This window comes from Podarcis vaucheri (assembly GCF_965113315.1).
Source record: "Podarcis vaucheri genome assembly, chromosome: Z".
Lineage (NCBI taxonomy): Eukaryota > Metazoa > Chordata > Lepidosauria > Squamata > Lacertidae > Podarcis > Podarcis vaucheri.
In genome coordinates this window covers 10,154,342-10,172,666 of record NC_138758.1, presented here as the reverse complement: position 1 = coordinate 10,172,666, position 18,325 = coordinate 10,154,342, and the positions used below count along the sequence as shown (strand labels likewise).

The following is an 18,325-nucleotide window of genomic DNA, read 5'->3' as shown; positions in this document are numbered from 1 at the left end:
AATTAAATATCATGGAGGACAGCCACAAGCAGGGAAAGCACTGTTGGGGGGGGGAATGCTAAACGAGGTGGGCCTTTGCTCTTAAGTCAGCAGGGTTATTATCACTGGCAGCAGACATCCTTCAATTGTGTGGGTTGGACTAGATTCCTTATGACTAGAATGTCCTTACATGCTGTTGTGAGCATAGGAGCCAACTCCTAGGGGCCAAGGGGTCTTAAGCTGCCCCCCCCCCGAAAATTGATGGGCACTGCCATTCAAATAGTGTGCATGTACTGCGTCATGCACCCCTGGTTGGGAGGGACAAAATGGGGGGGGGGAATATATCACCTTGAGCTCCTTGGAATAAAGGTGGGATATAAAGGCAATAATAATAATAAAGACATAAAAGTGTGGGCTAATTTTTAATAGTCATACCTTCAGATGAATATGCTTCAGCTTAAATATTTTCGGGTTGCGCTCCGCAGCGACCCAGAAGTGAAGGAGCGTGTTACTTCTGGGTTTCACCGCTCGCGCATGCGCAGATGCTCAAAATGACATTATGCGCATGTGTGGAAGCGGTGAAATGTGACCGGCACATGCGCAGACGCGGATTGCGTTCGCTTCAAGATGCTAACGGGGCTCCGGAATGGATCCCGTTCACATCCAGAGGTACCACTGTATAATTATTGGGTTTTTGCAAGTGAACAATACCACATCTTACAAGTAATAACAAAAAAGAGAACAAGACAGGTGACCGTCCAACCTCTGTTTAAAAACCTCCAAGGAAGGAGACCCCACCACCTGTCATGGGAGTCTGTTCCACTGCGGAACAGCTCTTGCTGTCAGAAAGTTACAGTGGTGCCCCGCAAGACGAATGCCTCGCAATACAAAAAACTCGCTAGACGAAAGTTTTTTCCGTTCGCGATTTGCCTCGCAAGACGAATTTCCCCTATGGGCTTGCTTCGCAAGACGAAAACGTCTCGCGACTTTTTTTCTTTGACTAAAAACAAAGACATGTTTTGTTTATAAAGTTAATTTATTTTCCCTTAAATTTTTGAACTGCTCTTTACAGTATGTGTGACTTTAAAGAGCAGTTAATAAACTGTTGTTGTACCAAATTTGGCTTTGTTTGGACTTTTTTTGACCATAGGAACGCATTAATTGATTTTCAATGCATTCCTATGGGATTTCGTGCTTCGCAAGACGAAAAATTCGCTAGACGACAAAAATTGCGGAACGAATTAATTTCGTCTTGCGGGGCACCACTGTATTCCTATTGTTTCGTCGGAATCTCCTTTCTTGCATCCTGAAGCCATTGGTTTGAATCCTACCCTCCAGAAAACAAGCATGCTCCCTCCTGCATGTGACAGCCCTTAAGATATTTCAAGGTGGCTATCATTATCTCCTCTCAGTCTCCTCTTATCCAGGCTAAACACACCCAGCTCCTTCAACCATTCCTCATCAGGCTTGGTATCCACACCCTTGACCATCTTGGGCTCCCTCCTCTGCACACGATCCAGCCCTGCCAATGTCGTGGGACGTGCATGGTGCGGGGCAATCTTAACCACCTCAACGGAGTTGGCCAACACTCCCCGGAAGGCTTCACCCAAGAAACAAACCGCAGAAGTCGGCCACTTTTTGAAAACAAACAGAAGCAGCAGGGAGGGAGCTGGGGTGCGGTGGCGAGGGGAACCTTCCCTCCCCAACTCTCCAGCTGTCAAGGCAAAGGCGGCCAGCCCCTTAGAGGAGAGGCAGCAGCCGGAGGGGGGGGAGCTGGCTGCGCAAGGCTTGCCGGGGCTTGTAGTGCGCCACGGAGGCGCACGGCGTGGAGAGGAGCAGCCCTTGAAACTACAGTCCCCAGCGGGCAGCTCGCGCGCGCCTGCCCGCCCCTCCCTCTGCCTCTCCCGGGGAGCCTCTGGCCGGCTGTCTGCGTACGTGGGAGCCCGGGAGGAGCAGCGCGCAGCGCGGGAGGCGGGCATGGAAGGCTGAGCGGAGCTGCCTCTGCAAGCAGCAATAATGTGGCTGACTCCCGAGGAGGTGCTGCTAAAGAACGCGCTGAAGCTGTGGGTCTTGGAGCGCTCCAACCGGTACTTCGTCCTGCAGAGGAGGAGAGGCTGTGGGGAGGAAGGCGGAGGAGGGCTCACCGGTAAGGCAGCGGCTCCCTCCCTCTCCCTCTTTTCCGCCCCTCCCGGTTAGATTCCTCCCTTGCATTCTCACAACAACCCCGCGAGGGAGCCCGGGCTAGACTGAGAGTTATTGCTTTGCGCTTAGAAGGGCAAGTTGGGATTTCAACTTGGGTCTTCTCCTTCCCTTTCCCCTTCCCCCTCCCCACGCGTGCTGTGTCCTCACAACAGCCCTGAGAGGTGGGTTAGGCTGAGAGCTAAGGCCGCACACCAGGTGAGCTCTAGGGTGAGATCCGGGTATGGGGTCTTTCCCTCCACACCTGATTTGATTCCAACAAGCACCTTGGAGAGGCAGGTAGATTAATGCTGAAAGATACTTGGACACGCAGGGGGGATTCGAACCCGTGTCCCCCTTCTTGGCCCCGAGGTGCCCTAGGCCACTTCTCCACACCAGTTGTTTTTGCACCCTGGCTGTGGTGGGGTTCTGAGTGCAGACGAGGTGGTCAGCTGTCCAGGAAGGCAAAAACAGTCCTACCTATGAATCTGCCCAAAGGACCAGTCTTGTCCATATGCGGGGTGGGGTGGGGGATTCTTTCATCTTCCAGATGTTGCTGAACATCAACTTACACCAGCCCCAGCAAATAAGGGCAGCAGCCAGGAATGGCGGGAGCTGTAGTTCATCGACATCTGGAAGACCAAAGGTTCCCCTGCACATGGCCTAATGCAACTCCTCGTTATGCCCTGCATATTGTTTCCAGCAGTAGCCATTCAGATATTTTTAGGAAAAGCCCAGAAGCAGGGTTCAAATCTGGTAGTTGCGAGGGGTTACTGACTACTACTGAACGGGGAAGCTCTATGCAACTGTTGTGGCTAATGGTTTTCTATATAGTATGTCTCAAGCACTTGCTGTTCAAGAGGTATACTACTGCCGAGGTTGGAGGCTCCATGGGGCCACCTCTGAATTAATCTACTTTCTTAAAAAAAATGTGGGGGGAACAGTATAATTTATTGGCTATTTGCAGTGTTTTGTGGCAGTCAGTTCCATGGGTTTGAACTAGCTTGGTGTGAAGCCGTGTTTTATTCTGCCTCTTGTCCACTCTGAGCCTGGTACCGCCTTTTTGCCCTTGAAGTGAAGAGACCAGCAGGCGAAGCTTTTGGACTGTGGGATAAAAGCTTGCTTACCTGCTAATGTATTGAGAAGCAGGTGCATTTAAAAGCACAGGAGGGAGCAGATTAGCAAACCTTTGCAAAAGAGAACACTTGGTATGGTGTTGCTGCTGCCGTCATTTTTAACTGGCTGTGTTCTGCTGTGCTTAAAAGTTCTAGCTTGCTAAGATGACCACGGGGTGTCGCCACCTTCTTAATAATAGTAATAATAATAATAATAATAATAATGGGCAGGCAACTGGTTTCTTGCAGAGATGTGTGAAAGGTCGCAGTGGGCAGCCAAAGTTTCCCCCCATTTCTGCATCTCCGGGTCAGGAATAGATTCTGTTGCTGGCGTTTTCCCTAGCATGGCAGCTCTTAAAACACCTAGGAAGCGAAGCAAACAAATGAACAAAATAAAAGAATACCTGGTAACCCCTGATTCTAAGTGAGGACAAGGGTTCCTATTCTTTTATTCATTCATTTATTAAATGTACACCCCACTCTTTCTCCCCAAGGAGCCCAGGGTGGTAAACAAACAAGCGATAAAACAATAGAAACATCTAAAAGCCGTTCCAATACAGATGCAGTCTGGGGAGGGGACTCTGCTATTAAAAGGCTTGTTGGAAGAGGAAGGTCTTCAGCAGGTGCCAAAAAGGCAGTGTCCGCTGAATAGCCAAGGGAAGAAAATTCATAGAATTGTTGAGTTGAAAGGGACCATAAGGGTCATCTAGTTCAACCCCCTGTAATTCAGGAATCTTTCACCCAACATGGGGCTCGAACCCATGGCCATGAAATTAAGAGTCTTCTGCTCTACCAACCGAGTAGGAGCTACCACACTAAAGACCCTGCTGCTACATTTTGTGGAATGGATCCCCTGATAAGACCTGGTGTCTGCAGGAGACCCTCACCTACAGAACATGGTGGTTGACTGAGTATATAAGGGGTGAGACAATTTTTCATAATAGCTGTGTAGAATAAATTGCTTATCTTGGTCAGGCGAAATTCTACTTAATTGTTGTTTGTTCAGTTTGATTGTTGCTGTTCCTGTCATCACGCTTTCCTCGCTTTTCCAAATGAGCTCAAGGCAACATTTAAAACTCCTGTTATAACTACTCATAAGTGTGTCTTCAATTTGCATGGCAGTTTCACAAAGCACAAGAGGGCAGGCCCCTGCCCCAAGGCATTTACAATCTGAATGCTTGCTGTAGGACAAACCACAGAGAAAGGAGAGCCACATGGAGGCAGGGAAAGCAATTTTCCAGTTGCATCTTTTTTCCAAATTGTGTGTACTGCGGATTAGTTACAGTGTGGAACAGGGACTGAAGAATAACAAAAACCAAGGGCAGAGAATCCTTGTCCAGCCTGCAGGCCTCATACCCTTCTGAAACATCCTTCAAGGGCCACCTGCAGGTGTGGAGAAGTTGAGTGCATTTTAACTTTGCATGGTAGGCTAGTTTTTTCACGCACTACATCATCCGTCCTGGGAAGCAAGAAGCTGAGACTCTTAATCTTAGCCCCACGTTGGTAAAAGTTTTTCCTGAATTGCACAGGGTTTGATTCGATGACTCTCGTGGTCCCTTCCCACTCTTCAATCCTGTGATTCCAGCCAGGCAAAAAAGCACTTGTGGTGTGAAGCAAGACCAGTCAGGGTCTTGAGATTGATCTAAGGATACCAATGGAGATGGATGGAGAGCCTCCACCAGCCCCCAGGCTTCACATTCCCTGCCCTGGTTAAAAAAACCCCGCCCGCATCTAATTCAGTGTTCTGTTCCCGTGTTCTGGACATGACGTTGATGACTGCCCATGTTCTTCCCCAGCACCTGGTGAGTTCAGAGATACATGGCCACTGAATGTGAAGGTTCAATTAAACTAACAAAGCAAAGAGCCTTTAATCATTGAATCCCCGCCCCCCCTTCAGTTTGATGAACACTTAAAAAAAGCACACACAAAAGAGTTACTGGCCATCTAAGTTGGTGCTGGAGAAATTCCATGAGCTGATTATGCATTGTGTGTGGGGGAAATGTGTTTCTTTTGTCAATCTGCTTGGCTGCTTGCCTGCCACCCATTAGTTTTGTTGCATGGACCAGTAGGGTCAGCAGCTGCAGCGGCTCATCACGCGTGGAGGAGAATGAACTTGGAGCTTCCTCTGCAGAAATGCCTCTGCTTCTGTGCTGAGCTGTAGCTCAAGCTCAGCATGCAGAAGATCCCAGGTTCAGTTTGCAGGTAAGGCTGAGAGAGACTCCCTCCTGAGACCCTGGAGATCAGCTGCCGGTCAGTGTAGGTGATGCTCAGCTAGGTTGGCCCAATGGTCTTACTCAACATAAGGCAGTATGTTACCCATGTTTGGGGTTTGGCCCTGCGCAATGGAAAGCCTGCAGATGAAATAACTACCTAAATACCTGTGCCCCGGTTCAGTTGCCTCCTAGGGATTGCATCTGCAACAGAAACAGCATGTTGAGAAGCAAAAGCAGCATATAGACTCAGGATGGCCTGACTGTGGTGCTAAAAGTAAGTTACATCGCACACACCCCAGCACACACTTGCTTAACATGCTTGTTCAAAAGAAATGCCAGCTCCATTCAGTACATTGCAAAGGTTTATTTGTTTGTTTGTTTATTCATAATTCATTTTTATACCACTGCCTTACATCCCAGGCAAGTGTGCAAACTTATCTCCTTAAGGCCAGTACAGTAAAACCAGAAAATGCAAATTATCCACAGTAGATGAACAGTGGCATCAAATACTTGAGTAAATAAGTATTGAACAAGCATCTAAACCACAGATGGGGAACCTGCACTACTCTGGATGCTGTTGAACTCCAACTCCCATCAGTCCCAGCCTGCCTGGCCAGTAGTTGGGAATGATGGGACTTGGAGTCTGGAGAGGCACATGTTCCCCATCCTGAGTCGAAGCCCAAGCAAGGTCGCCTTGGGACTTTATTCCAAAAGGTGGGTGTCAACATGGGGGGGGGACCTTTCTCCTAGTTATCTCCAGATGGATCTGCACAGGCTGCAGGACAGTTAGAAGGCCTGATCTAACAATTGTAGTGAACCGAACATCTATACTGGGTTGTTACGGGAATTCGTTTACCTTCAACAGTATTGGAACTTGGCATGTTAGCAAACTGGCAGCCTGTGCAATGTTTTAAGCAACATGCTTATGACCAATTGTTCCAGTCGCCATTGTTCTTCTCCAGCTACAGCTTCTGGTTCAAACCCAAAGAACCATTAGTCATAGGTAAAGAGAAAGCTGCTCTATATTAGGGCTGTACATTGGACGCGGGTGGCGCTGTAGTCTAAACCACTGAGCCTTGGGCTTGCCGTTCAGAAGGTCGGTGGTTTGAATCCCCACGACGGGTTGATCTCCCGTTGCTCGGTCCCTGCTCCTGCCAACCTAGCAGTTCGAAAGCACGTCAAAGTGCAAGTAGATAAATAGGTACCGCTCTGGTGGGAAGAGAAACAGCGTTTCCGCGCACTGCTCTGGTTCACCAGAAGCAGCTTAGTCATGCTGGCCACAGGACCCGGAAGCTGTACACCGGCTCCCTCGGCCAATAAAGCGAGATGAGCGCCGCAACCCCAGAGTCAGCTACGAGTGGACCTAATGGTCAGGGGTCTCTTTACCTTTACCTTTATCTGTACATCTCAAAAAAAAATAAAATCAACTTGTTGTTTTAAAAGAAAAGATCAGGTTGCAGGTGATGTGGAAAACCGCCCTCTGCCTGCAGTCCTGGAGAGCTACTGCCAATCTCGGGGTACAACCTGAGCTACCTGCACAAAGAGCCTTACCTGGTCTGAGGCAGTTTCCAGTAAGCCAATATTGCCTTCTCTGTTTGTTTGGGGGGGGGTGCATCCTGAAGCTGTCACAGAGTTTGCAACTAATGGCCCAGTTCTTCCTGGCTTTCAACCTTAATCTACTGCACAACACCTGCTCTCAAAGCAGGTGGTTGTTTGAGTGAGGCAGCAGCAGCAGCATGCTTTGTCAGAAAAAAATGGCTTGCTTCTGCTGCTGATGCAACCCCCAGGAGGCTGTTGAACTGGGCCACATGCATCTTGCTTGTGTGCTGTGCTTCCTATAAGCAGTGGAGAGTGTTGCCCCGTTTTTGTCCTTGCAATCGCCACGTGCATAGGGTTATGCCTGCTATGCGGATCCATCCAAAGGCGTCACCAGCCTATCGGCACAGCCACCTACGCTTGCGTTAGTCATTTGTAGCAGATTGATGGCCTGTAATAGGGGGTGGGTTGGGGAGGGGTAGGAACCTGTCCTTTTCTAATGGACAAACTCTCTTCTATGCCTGGAAGCGATTGGTACCCACCACAGGCTGCCAGGCAAGTGTGCATTTGCAAGGCTGATGAGACTCACCCAGAGCATGAACCTTAATAAAGCAACCGTTTATCTCAGGTAACATACCGTAATGATCACAAATGCATTATACACATACATATGCACACGTACAGACACACCTGCTAGCGTCGCTTTTTGGCTTTGGGGGATACCTAGCTATGATATTTTACTCCGCGCTTTTGAAATTTTAATGAGCTTGCCTGTTGGTGTGAGGCCAGGATCTTAGAGTTTGCAGTTTGTTTTATATTGAATAGTGCCAAAGGGGATGTAGAAAGAATAATTTAGCTGGAAGCACTGTAGCTAGCTTTGAGTCACGGAGATTCCCTCCCCCCTTTGCTTTATGACTAATATTGCAGTTAGAAACTGTGTTTTTATCCGGTGAAAGGCAGTAATCCAGTAATCAGTGCAAATGCTTTCTGCCAAAATTCATACCCTTTATATTAATTTAGGATATTCAATTCTGGGACTTAAAGAAAATAACATCACATCTTTTAACTGTTCCCTCTGCACAATTTTTTCATTGATAAGTATGTTGTGTGAGACAGAGTCAGTGTCTAGGCCTGAGGTTGTGGGGGATACCGTTGGAATCCCATTATTTCTGAGCTTGCTTTCTGGGGGCTGACGGGAGTTGGAACCCAAAATCTGGAGGCTCATATTTTCCCCCACCTCTGGTTCTTGGATTGTTTTATTAATGTTTAATATGCTGCAAACTGCTTTGAGATTTTTCTTAAAAATATAAAGTGGTATAGAAATGAAAATAAAAGAAAGAAAGAAAGAAAGAAAGAAAGAAAGAAAGAAAGAAAGAAAGACGTTGACCGCCAGATCAGATGCTGTTGTGGGATGATGACAATGCCTCTCCTGGTTCCGGCTGTCATTCTGGAGGTGGGGGATTTCCCCCCCTCCCCCGGGCTTGGGTGAACCCTTTTCGGCTTCACCCGGGAAGTGGATCAAGGCTTGCATGCCTATTTGGCCAATGGCAGGTGGGAGTCTAGGGCTTGCCAATCAGAAGGTCAGCGGTTCAAATCCCCGCGACGGGGTGAGCTCCCGTTGCTCAGTCCCTGCTCCTGCCAACCTAGCAGTTCAAAAGCAGCACATCAAAGTGCAAGTAGATAAATAGGTACCGCTCTGGTGGGAAGGTAAACAGCGTTTCCATGCGCTGCTCTGGTTCGCCAGAAGCGGCTTAGTCATGCTGGCCACACGACGTGGAAAAACTGTCTGCACACAAACATCGGCTCCCTCGGCCTATAAAGCAAGATGAGTGCCGCAACCCCAGAGTCGTTCGCGACTGGACTTAACTGTCAGGGGTCCTTTACCTTTAGGTGGGCTGCAACACCAGCAGATCGTAATTTTTATTTTAATATTATCCTTTGTTACCTTAATTTTCTGTGTGCAATGCAAATGTTACTATGGTTAGATTTTAATTTTTTTAAAAAATGTATAATTTCAAGTTTCAAAGTGTCTTATTTACAACATCTTTCTCTACTAGGACATAGGTAGAAATATCGGTACATAAAAAGAACGCAAATTTGTCGCTGCATCTTTCTGTTTGTTTACTTAAAGAAGGTAGATTTCCAGGGGAGCACTGAGTAATTTCTTTCTTTCTTTCTGAAAAAGGGGCGGTAGACCAAATAAGATTGGGAGCCTCTGGGATAAACTAAAGAGTACAGGATAAACTATTGATTGATGTGGACAAGTTTGACCTCTGCGCCAGCAAATCAGGATAGATTGCTCAATGAACAGCTTGCCTGGCAAACCCACCACCATGCCATTTTCAATCATTCGTTGACCAGACAAACAGAAAAGTTTCTGTCAACTTTAATTGGTTTTCCTCCCTTTGCTGAAGCAGGCATGTGTGAGGGAAAGAGGCAGTGCATAAGTTTGCGAGGTAATTTGCAAGCCGCCTTTTCATGCTGACGAAATGTCGCCCCGCTTGACTTGATACGGAGCATGTTTTGATGTTTCAAGAACACTTCCTTTTCCAGAAGCCGTAAGAAGCTGCCTTTGGGAGTTCTGCATTCTGGGAAACGTGGACTAGTACCACTGCCCTGTAGTATGATCATTATGGGAACTGGGCAACGGGAATAGATTAGAAGGTGTTCTGATAAAAGAAGTCTCTGCGAAGATGGAGGCAGCTGCAAAACGCGCCTGGTGAGATGAATAATTCAGCAAGGAAGCGTTCTTCCAATGAATCTAGATGTAATCCGTAATGTCGCGGTTAAGGGCTCTGAAGTGGAGGGGAAGATTAGATTACACATGCAGGAAAAGCAATAGTTCTAGTTTTCGGACTGCAAGCGTTATCTCTCTCCCTCCCTGAAATGAAATTTAAATCTGGTTCTGTGCTTGAGGAGCACGTTCCTCTGATCCTGGGCCCCCTCACCTGCTGCTGGGCCCCCTCAGGTTTATCTGGCACTGACAGATTTGAGCAATGCAACAAGCCAAGCTAGTAGATTTCATTGGAGCCAGAGTTGGCACCTGGCTTTGCTGGGCAACCTCCAATGGCTCCTCCACCACCTACTGCTGATGAATACCTAGCATTCTGAGCAGTGCTGGGACGAATTTCCCCACAATCCCCTGGAGTGATGCTATGTCAGGTCACTTGGAGAGTCAGCTGGCTGGAGCCCTGGCAACCCCGTCTAGCGATACGAAGTTCTGACGCTGTCCCGGATGAGGTCTCTCTGCTTGACTCAACTTATTGATCCCTCTCTGTGGGTGTTTCATCCCTTATCAAACATTTAAGAGAGCCGCAGATTCGTTTTAGCAACTAATGGCTATTCTAAAATGTTAAGGAATTGATCTGTGGTTCCTGTGCGTCGTTGTGGGGTGAGGGGGTGGGGAGTTCATTTTGTAGCTCCCTCCTCTTAGCAAGCCAGTTTTGGGCTTCATTGTGTGCTGCGTGCATCTTGGCATGATTAGCAGGAACATGGTAAGTGGTGGGGGAGAGTCGGTTGAGAGAAGATGCTCCCACCCATAACCGCCTTGCACTAAGAGTCCGGGCTCATCCAGTGAACATGATCATTGGTTAGTTCAGGGTAGGCACAATGTTAGTGCTCCTTTCACAGAATTCTGCAGAATTCGATGCCACAAGGGTAGGTCACTCCAGATCTGTTAGTCATGTTGACTACATGCAACCTCCCTTTTCATTTTCTTTTTAAATTTTTTATTGATTTTAACATATAAATTATAAAATGTACCACAAAACTTATCACTTATACAATCTTTTTAGACTTCCATCAGCACCTCCGATGATCCACCGTTTTAACCACTTCTTATGCATTTCTTAACTTTATATTGCCTTTACATCTCTTAACAAATCATCCTTCCCCTTGTCCATTTTTACAATACTTCCAATAATACTCCTCACAAGACTTCTTGCACACCTACAAACGTCGTCTGATCTTCACAAATACTTTTCAAATAGTCCGTAGATTTACAGTGGTGCCCTGCAAGATGAATGCCTCGCAAGACGAAAAACCCGCTAGACGAAAGGGTTTTCCGTTTTTCGATGCGCTTCGCAAGACGAATTTCCCTATGGGCTTGCTTCGCAAGACGAAAACGTCTTATGAGTCTTGCGATTTTTTTTCGCTCCCCCCCTTTTTCTAAGCCGCTAAGCCTCTAATAGCCTTTTAGCCACTAAGCTGCTAAGCCTTTAATAGCCGCTAAACCGCTAATAGCGCTAATCCGCTAAGCCGCTAATAGGGTTGCTTCGCAAGACAAAAAAACCGCTAGACGAAGAGACTCGCGGAACGGATTATTTTCGTCTTGCGAGGCACCACTGTACTCCAGTCTTCTGTGAATTTCTGGTCCCGCCGGTTTCAAATCCTTCCTGTTAGTTTATCTAGTTCTGCATAGTCCATTAACTTCATCCTCAATTCTTCAATCAGCAACCTCCCTTTTCAGAGACGGACGGTGAACTTCTGCTTACTAGATGGTTAGGACTGAGTACGAGAAGCTAGTTGCTTATAGGCTTCCTAGAGGCACCTGGTTGGGAGCTGTTGGACAGGAACCATGGACTGAATAGACCTTTGATCCAGCACAGGAGGAGGGTTTTTTTTCCTTCTTCTTACGTTCCTGTGATCTGTAATTTGAAGGCCAACTATGTGGCAACAAAATGTAGGGAACAATCCATGCTGGCTGGTTAAGCAACAGTCGGTTCCTGATTTGCATTTCAGCAGACTCATGGTGTTGTCTAGTTGAACACTCGGGGTTTTAGGATTTCCTCTTGTGTAACACACCATGGAAGCTGGTCCATTAATAGGGTACTGCCCCACCAATCTCAGCCTGCTCTCAGCCAGACTCACTTGCCTTCTTTCTTACATCCAACCAGTAAGGGGGTGGCTCTGCCCATCATTTGCTATGGCTGTACCTAGGGTTGGTCTCCTTGCTTTCCACTCTAGAAGTCCTAATGGGCCCCTGCTGCCAGTGGTAGTTCAACACTGCTCTTGGTATCCAGAGAAACAATGGAGTGTGCCTCTGTGTGCTGGTCCCGGGGGGTAGGTTACCGTTATCGTAGTCAAAGATCAGTCCTGGGTCACTGGCCTGGAAACAGTTCACAAGGAGCGAGGCGAGGTCCGAAGCAGGAAGCCAGGCGGGGACAGGAACACTGGAAGGTTGGAAGCAGGAAGCCGGGCGGGGAACAGGAACACTGGAAGGTCAGGTCTGGGTCTGGGTAGGAGCAGGTACTCAACGACGACGTTGCTCCCGCAACCTGGGACCGGGCTGACTGGCCTTTATTTTCTCTGAGGCCAGGGGCGGTCCCGGCCCCCAGGAGACCCGCCTCCCCTGGCCTTAAGGCGAGCACTCCTCCTGGGAGAAACCAGCTCCCTTCGCCTCTCTGCCCTGAGCCTCTGCAGTTCAGGAGAGGCTGAAGGGTTACTGGGCCCAGGGGGAGACTCACTTGTAGGCACTGAGTCCTCAACCACCTCTGGAGCCAGATTGGATTCACCTGGTGCCTGCTACTGAGGATCCAGCACAGGTGCAGGCGCTTCAGAATCAAGGCCCTGCCCCAGTTCAGCCAGCCCTGGAGGCGGGGACTCCTGTGCAGGCTGGGATTCCTCCGATTCAGCCTCTGAATCCCAGGCCTCTGAATCCCAGGCCATCACACTCTGAGGGGTGAATTCAAATTGCTGCATTTGCAGCACCGAAATGACCCCTCTGGGACGCAAGCCTGGGCAGTGTGTGTGGACATCCTCGGCTGCCCAGACAACAAGACCCCCCCCCCCTTTTGGTCTCACTGATGTGGTCCAAAGGAAAGCAGAGCAAGGTGTTTGGCTGGAAGAGTTGCCAGAAGGAGGTGTACAAAGCACCATTGGTGATACACACATGGAATCATGCAATGCAATGCAATGCAATGTTGCCCATCCTGAAATGCTTGAATGCATTTTGGGAGAGTTGGTTGCAGGTGGTTTTTTGTGAATTTCACAAGTTGGAAAAATGGCAACATGGGGGGCAAAATGCCATTAACTTTTTTGTTTATGGACCCATTTTTAAAATGTAAACTATTCAGTAATCTCTGTGAAGGTGGCTACAAAAGGTGATATGACAACCTATGGCAGATAGGTGTGATTGCACACAGTAACCAAAATTGGTGGCTATGTTGCAACTTGGCCATCAAGATAATAAGAACAAAAAATGCAGCCCAATGTTTTGGGATTCAGCATACTTTTTTCCACTAGAAATGCCCACTTGCAACTTATTCTCCCTTCCCCTCTGGTAAAAAAAAAGTTTTCACCTTCTTCAATTTGGGGAGAACGGTACAGTCCAGTGTTTCCCAAACTTGGATCTCCAGCTGTTTTGGGACTACAACTCCCATCATCCCTAGCTAGCAGGACCCAGTGGTCAAGTATGATGGGGTTTGTAGTCCCCCAAAAGCCGGAGATCCAAGTTGTGGAAACCCTGTTCTACTCTATACTCCAGTCCTTGAAAGCCAGGGAATGCAAATACAGCCAGGACACCCGTGATTCCCCCTCTCCCTAGCTATAGCTATAGCTGTATATGTATCTATAGATAATACCTACCTTGCTGTTTAACCTTCTTCCAGTACCGTTGTTCCCTAGCCCAGTCCCAAAGCTGGCCCTATGTACCACTCAGCTGCCATCTTCCTTGCTCCAGAGTATACATCATTCTCTGGACCATATGGAAGGCAAAACCCGGCCAGACGCTGCATACCATACCTTGTACAGTGGTACCTCTGGTTGCAAACGGGATCTGTTCCGGAGGCCCGTTCGCAACATGAAAACCCCGCAACCTGAAGTGCCGTATCTGCGCAGGTGCGCGGTGCAATTTGGCGCTTGTGCGCATGCGCGAGTGGCAAAACCCGGAAGTAACCCTTTCTGGTACTTCCGGGTCGTCGCGGGACACAACCTGAAAAAACGTAACATGAAGCAAACGTAACATGAGGTACGACTGTATATATCGTGCTCTCAAGCTTTGTCCTATATCCCACAGGCATCCTGGTGGGGACCCTGGATGCAGTTTTGGACTCTACGTCAAAAGTTGCCCCTTTTCGCATCCTGCACCAGACACCAGATTCTCAAGTCTACTGGTCTATTGCATGTGGTGAGTACATACAATTCAGAACTGAGCCAAGATCAGGACGATGGCAGTGATAACTTGGGGTGCCTTGTCACTGTGGGGAAGAAATACTGCCTGATACAGAACAAAGACTTCACTTTTAGTTTAGCATGCGGGGGGTGGGGTGGGCGGAGGTAGGGGGACATCAAACCTTTGGGTCAGATCAGGGTTCCCATCACTTCCCCCCGGTTCTTTGGGAAGGAGGGTTGTTCAGTGGTAGAGAACACGCTTTGCATGCAGAAGGACCCAGGATCAGTCCCTGGCCTCACCAGTTAAAAGGGTCAGGAGGCAAATGATGTGGAAAGGCCTCTTCCTGAGACTGTGGAGAGCTACTGCCAGCCAGAACAGGCAGTATGGAGCTAGATGGACCAAATAATCTAAGGCTCTGTTTGTGCTATTATGCTTAAAGCACCACAATACCACTTTTTAAACAGTCGTAGCTTCCCCCCAAAGAATTCTGGGAACTGTAATTTGCTAAGGTAGGCTGAGAGTTGTGAGAAGACCCTCCCCCCCCCCAATTCACCTCACAGAGCTACAATTCCCAGGGAAGAAGGCTTGGCTCTTAAACCGCTCTGGGAATTGTAGCTCTGTGAGACATAGCTGTCAACGTTTCCCTTTTCTTGCCAGGAATCCTATTCAGAATAAGGGAATTTCCCTTTAAAAAAGGGAAAAGTTGACAGCTATGCTGTGCGGGGAATAGGAGATCTCCTCACAACTCTTAGCACCCTGGACAAACTACATCTGCATGGATTGTTTGTGGAACGCATGGCCGTTTGAAGCGATATCATGGCGCTTTAAATCTGTAGTGCAAATGGGGCTAAAGGCAGCTTCCTATGTTCCCTTTACAACTGTTTGCATGTGCTTCTCTTGGATTCAGTGTGAAGCTATGGATAGGGTCCTCCAAGCCATCCATGCCCCCCCCATGTATCCCCTCCATAACAAAACCAGGTGCTATTATATTAAGTGCAATGCTTGCCTTGCTAACACTTGAATCTTGTGCGCTCTGGAACCTCATGCAGATAATTGTTCAGTGACTCCAAGAAAGCGCACACAAAGGAGAGAGAGAGAGAAATCCTCCTTATTGTTTTTTTGTTCAGAAGCACGGCGAGGATCATGTTTGTCTTCCTGCACTACCGGGGAGCTGTTTGCCAAAGGACGTGTCACCCTAAAGCCAATGAGAAATTGTTTTCTGAAGCTCATCCTCAAGTCCTCTTAATAGGTTCTCCATCCCTGATGTAAGGCCCACTTGCACTATACATTTAAAGCAGCGTCATACCAGTTTTAGCAGTCATGGCTTCTGCTAAAGAATTATGGGAGCTGTAGTGCTGAGAGGTGTTAAGAGACCCACCCCAAATTCATCTCTCAGAGTTCCAATCCCCAGAGTTCCTTGGGAAGAGGGAATGACTGTGAAACCACTTTGGGAATTGTCACTCTGTGAGGGGTATAGGTGGTCTCCTAACAACTCTCAGCACCCTTAGGAAACTATAGCTCCCAGAATTTAGGGAAGCCATGACTGCTGAAAGTTATATGATACTGCTTTAAATGCATAGTACAGATGGGGCCCTCGATGGTACTCAGCAAGACAAACAAAATATTTGATTTGCTGTAAGGCAGCCCCCTGTGATCATAAGCCTATTTTCAACTCAATTTCAATTACTTCTGATTCTCCCCCAAGTCCCTTTTCTTGGGGCAACTGCACTAAAAAAGACAGAGAAGGGCTAACAGAGAATAATATCAGCAGAATACTCAGTGCTCTTTTTTTCTGACTTTGCAACAAGATAGGAGATGGTCGCTGGGGGGGGGGGAAGGGGGAACTCTTGTTTACCCAGCTGGTGTAGGAACTTCTAGTGTACCCAGTGAAGTTTATTTAATACTAGTTAATGTTTCCTATCAGGAGCCAGCAGAGAAGAAATAACAGCGCACTGGGACTGGCTAGAGCAGAATGTGATGATGACTCTCTCTGTGTTCGATTCCAGTGAGGACATCACCAGCTTTGTGCATGGGAAGATCAGAGTACGTTAGAAGCTGGTTCGAAGCAACTTTGGGACTCTTGCACCCAGTATTAGGGCTGGGCGATATATTGCCCAAAACCACTTTAAAATCCACATCGTGATAACAGTTTCATAATTTTTGACCGGGCAATATATTTCAAAGCACGATGTGTGTGCGTTTGTGCTATGCAAAAATCACAGTGTGGGGAAAACCATGAAGCCAGCCAGTGCTTCTCTTGAGTCCTGCAACACCTGTTAACTCTGCTGGCTTAGCTCTCCCCTGCCTCATGGAGGGGGCAGCGGCACCAGCAAAAATCACAATATGGGGGCGGGGACAGTGAAGCCAAACAGTGCCTCTACATAGCTCCCTCCTTATTCCAGACATTGTAATATATTGGTACATCACGATGTTTTGTTGGTGATATATCAAGATGTTGAAAACTAGATGTCTACCCAGCATCCAGGGGCCATGGCGGAATGCAGAAATGTTGCAGAGGGGAGGGTGTTGAAAGGCTCTGGGGCTGAATGTGGACCTCTAGGCCTCGCTACCTGGCCCTCAAAAACCTCCCTAGGCTGCACCCCTAACTGGACCTGAGCTTTTCTGCTCTGACAACACTTCTGGGTACAGGATACAGCAGCTATACAAGGAGGGTGCTGAAATCAGCCTACTGCCCATACTTGTTGCTCTGCCTGCTGTTGCCTCTGGCCCCACCCCAAAGCAGTGGCCCGAGGCTCTTGGCTTCAGGGGGGTAACCTGGGTAGATTACCTGGCGTTCAGCACCTCATTCACCTTTTTTTTTCTAGGGTTTGATTGCCGAAGAAGGAAAAGGGTCCTTAATAAGAGAGGAGGATCCTGAGAAGTTCCGTGAGGCTCACCTGAAGTTCGGGAAGTGTTTCGGGCTACCGGAACAAGAGAAGCTGGTGACGTACTACTCATGCAGCTACTGGAGAGGCCGGGTGCCCTGCCAAGGATGGCTGTATCTCAGCACCAACTTTCTGAGCTTTTATTCCTTCCTACTGGGAGCTGAAAGTAAGTGGAGTCCTGCCGTTCGCCGTGATTCCCTTGCACAGTGGTGGGTTTCGAAATGAGCTTTATGTCTAAAGCTACAAGTGGATTAATTAAAAGACAATTGTCTATCAAAAAACATAACATAAAGATAAAGGGAAGTACAGTGGTACCTTGGTTCTCAAACTTAATCTGTTCCAAAACCAAAGCGTTCCAAAAACATGGAAAGTAATGCAAAATGGATTAATCTGTTCCAGGCTTTTAAAAACAACCCCTAAAACAGCAATTTAACATGGATTTTACTATCTAACAAGACCATTGATCCATAAAATGAAAGCAATAATCAATGTTCTGTACTATAAAATAAATAAGACAGCATTATAGATGATAAAAATTAAAATTAATTTTTTTCTTACCTGCACTGATTATAGTCATTGTTTGGATGGGGGGCTTTTATCCATTTCCACAGTCACTCAAGCAAGCAAGCAAGCAAGCAATCATAAAATGAAGAACAAGCCACAGACACAAAAATGAAAAGGCCACACAAACAAAAACGCAAAAAATAGCAAAAAGAAAAGCACCAAATATCACCTCAGAACACTGCAATCAGAAATGGAATGCTTTAATTACTATGGGAGATGGGATTAAAATTTGCTGCTTAAGGGTAAAACGGGAGCAAAAAAAGCCTTAATTACGATGAGGGGGGAGACACTCAAATTTGCTGCTTAAGGGTAAAACGGGAGTAAAAAAGCCTTAATTTTTATGCGGGGGACTCAAATTTGCTGCGCAACAGTAAAAACGGAAGCTCAGGAGCACATTTGGCTTCCAGGGCAAAGTTCGAAAACCAGAACACCTACTTCTGGATTTTCAGCTTTCGGGTTCTGAGTTGTTCGGGAACTAAGCTGTTTGAAAACCGAGTTACCACTTACAGATAGATAGCCGTGTTGGTCTGCCATAGTCAAAATAAAAAATTCCTTCCAGTAGCACCTTAAAGACCAACTAAGTTAGTTCTTGGTATGAGCTTTCGTGTGCATGCACACTTCTTCAGATACACTGGATCTGAAGAAGTGTGCATGCACACGAAAGCTCATACCAAGAACTAACTTAGTTGGTCTTTAAGGTGCTACTGGAAGGAATTTTTTATTTCGAGTTACCACTGTAACTGC

At 47.4% G+C, this 18,325-nt stretch overlaps 1 protein-coding gene across 3 annotated transcripts in view; it reads left to right on the top strand.

The window, feature by feature from the left end:
- Positions 1-1,875: 1,875 nt before the first annotated feature.
- TBC1D8B (TBC1 domain family member 8B) overlaps positions 1,876-18,325 on the top strand; it is a 50,495-nt gene continuing 34,045 nt past the window's right edge. Inside the window, exons 1-4 of one of the 3 annotated variants that reach the window (XM_082207187.1) lie at positions 1,876-2,125; positions 14,037-14,147; positions 16,057-16,175; positions 16,958-17,183. In XM_082207187.1, coding sequence (XP_082063313.1) covers positions 1,996-2,125; positions 14,037-14,147; positions 16,057-16,175; positions 16,958-17,183 — 586 coding nt within the window. In that variant the 5' untranslated portion in view covers positions 1,876-1,995. Of the gene's footprint in view, positions 2,126-5,683; positions 5,760-14,036; positions 14,148-16,056; positions 16,176-16,957; positions 17,184-18,325 lie in introns of those variants that run through there. The other 2 variants (XM_082207188.1, XM_082207189.1) reach the window with 2 other exon arrangements.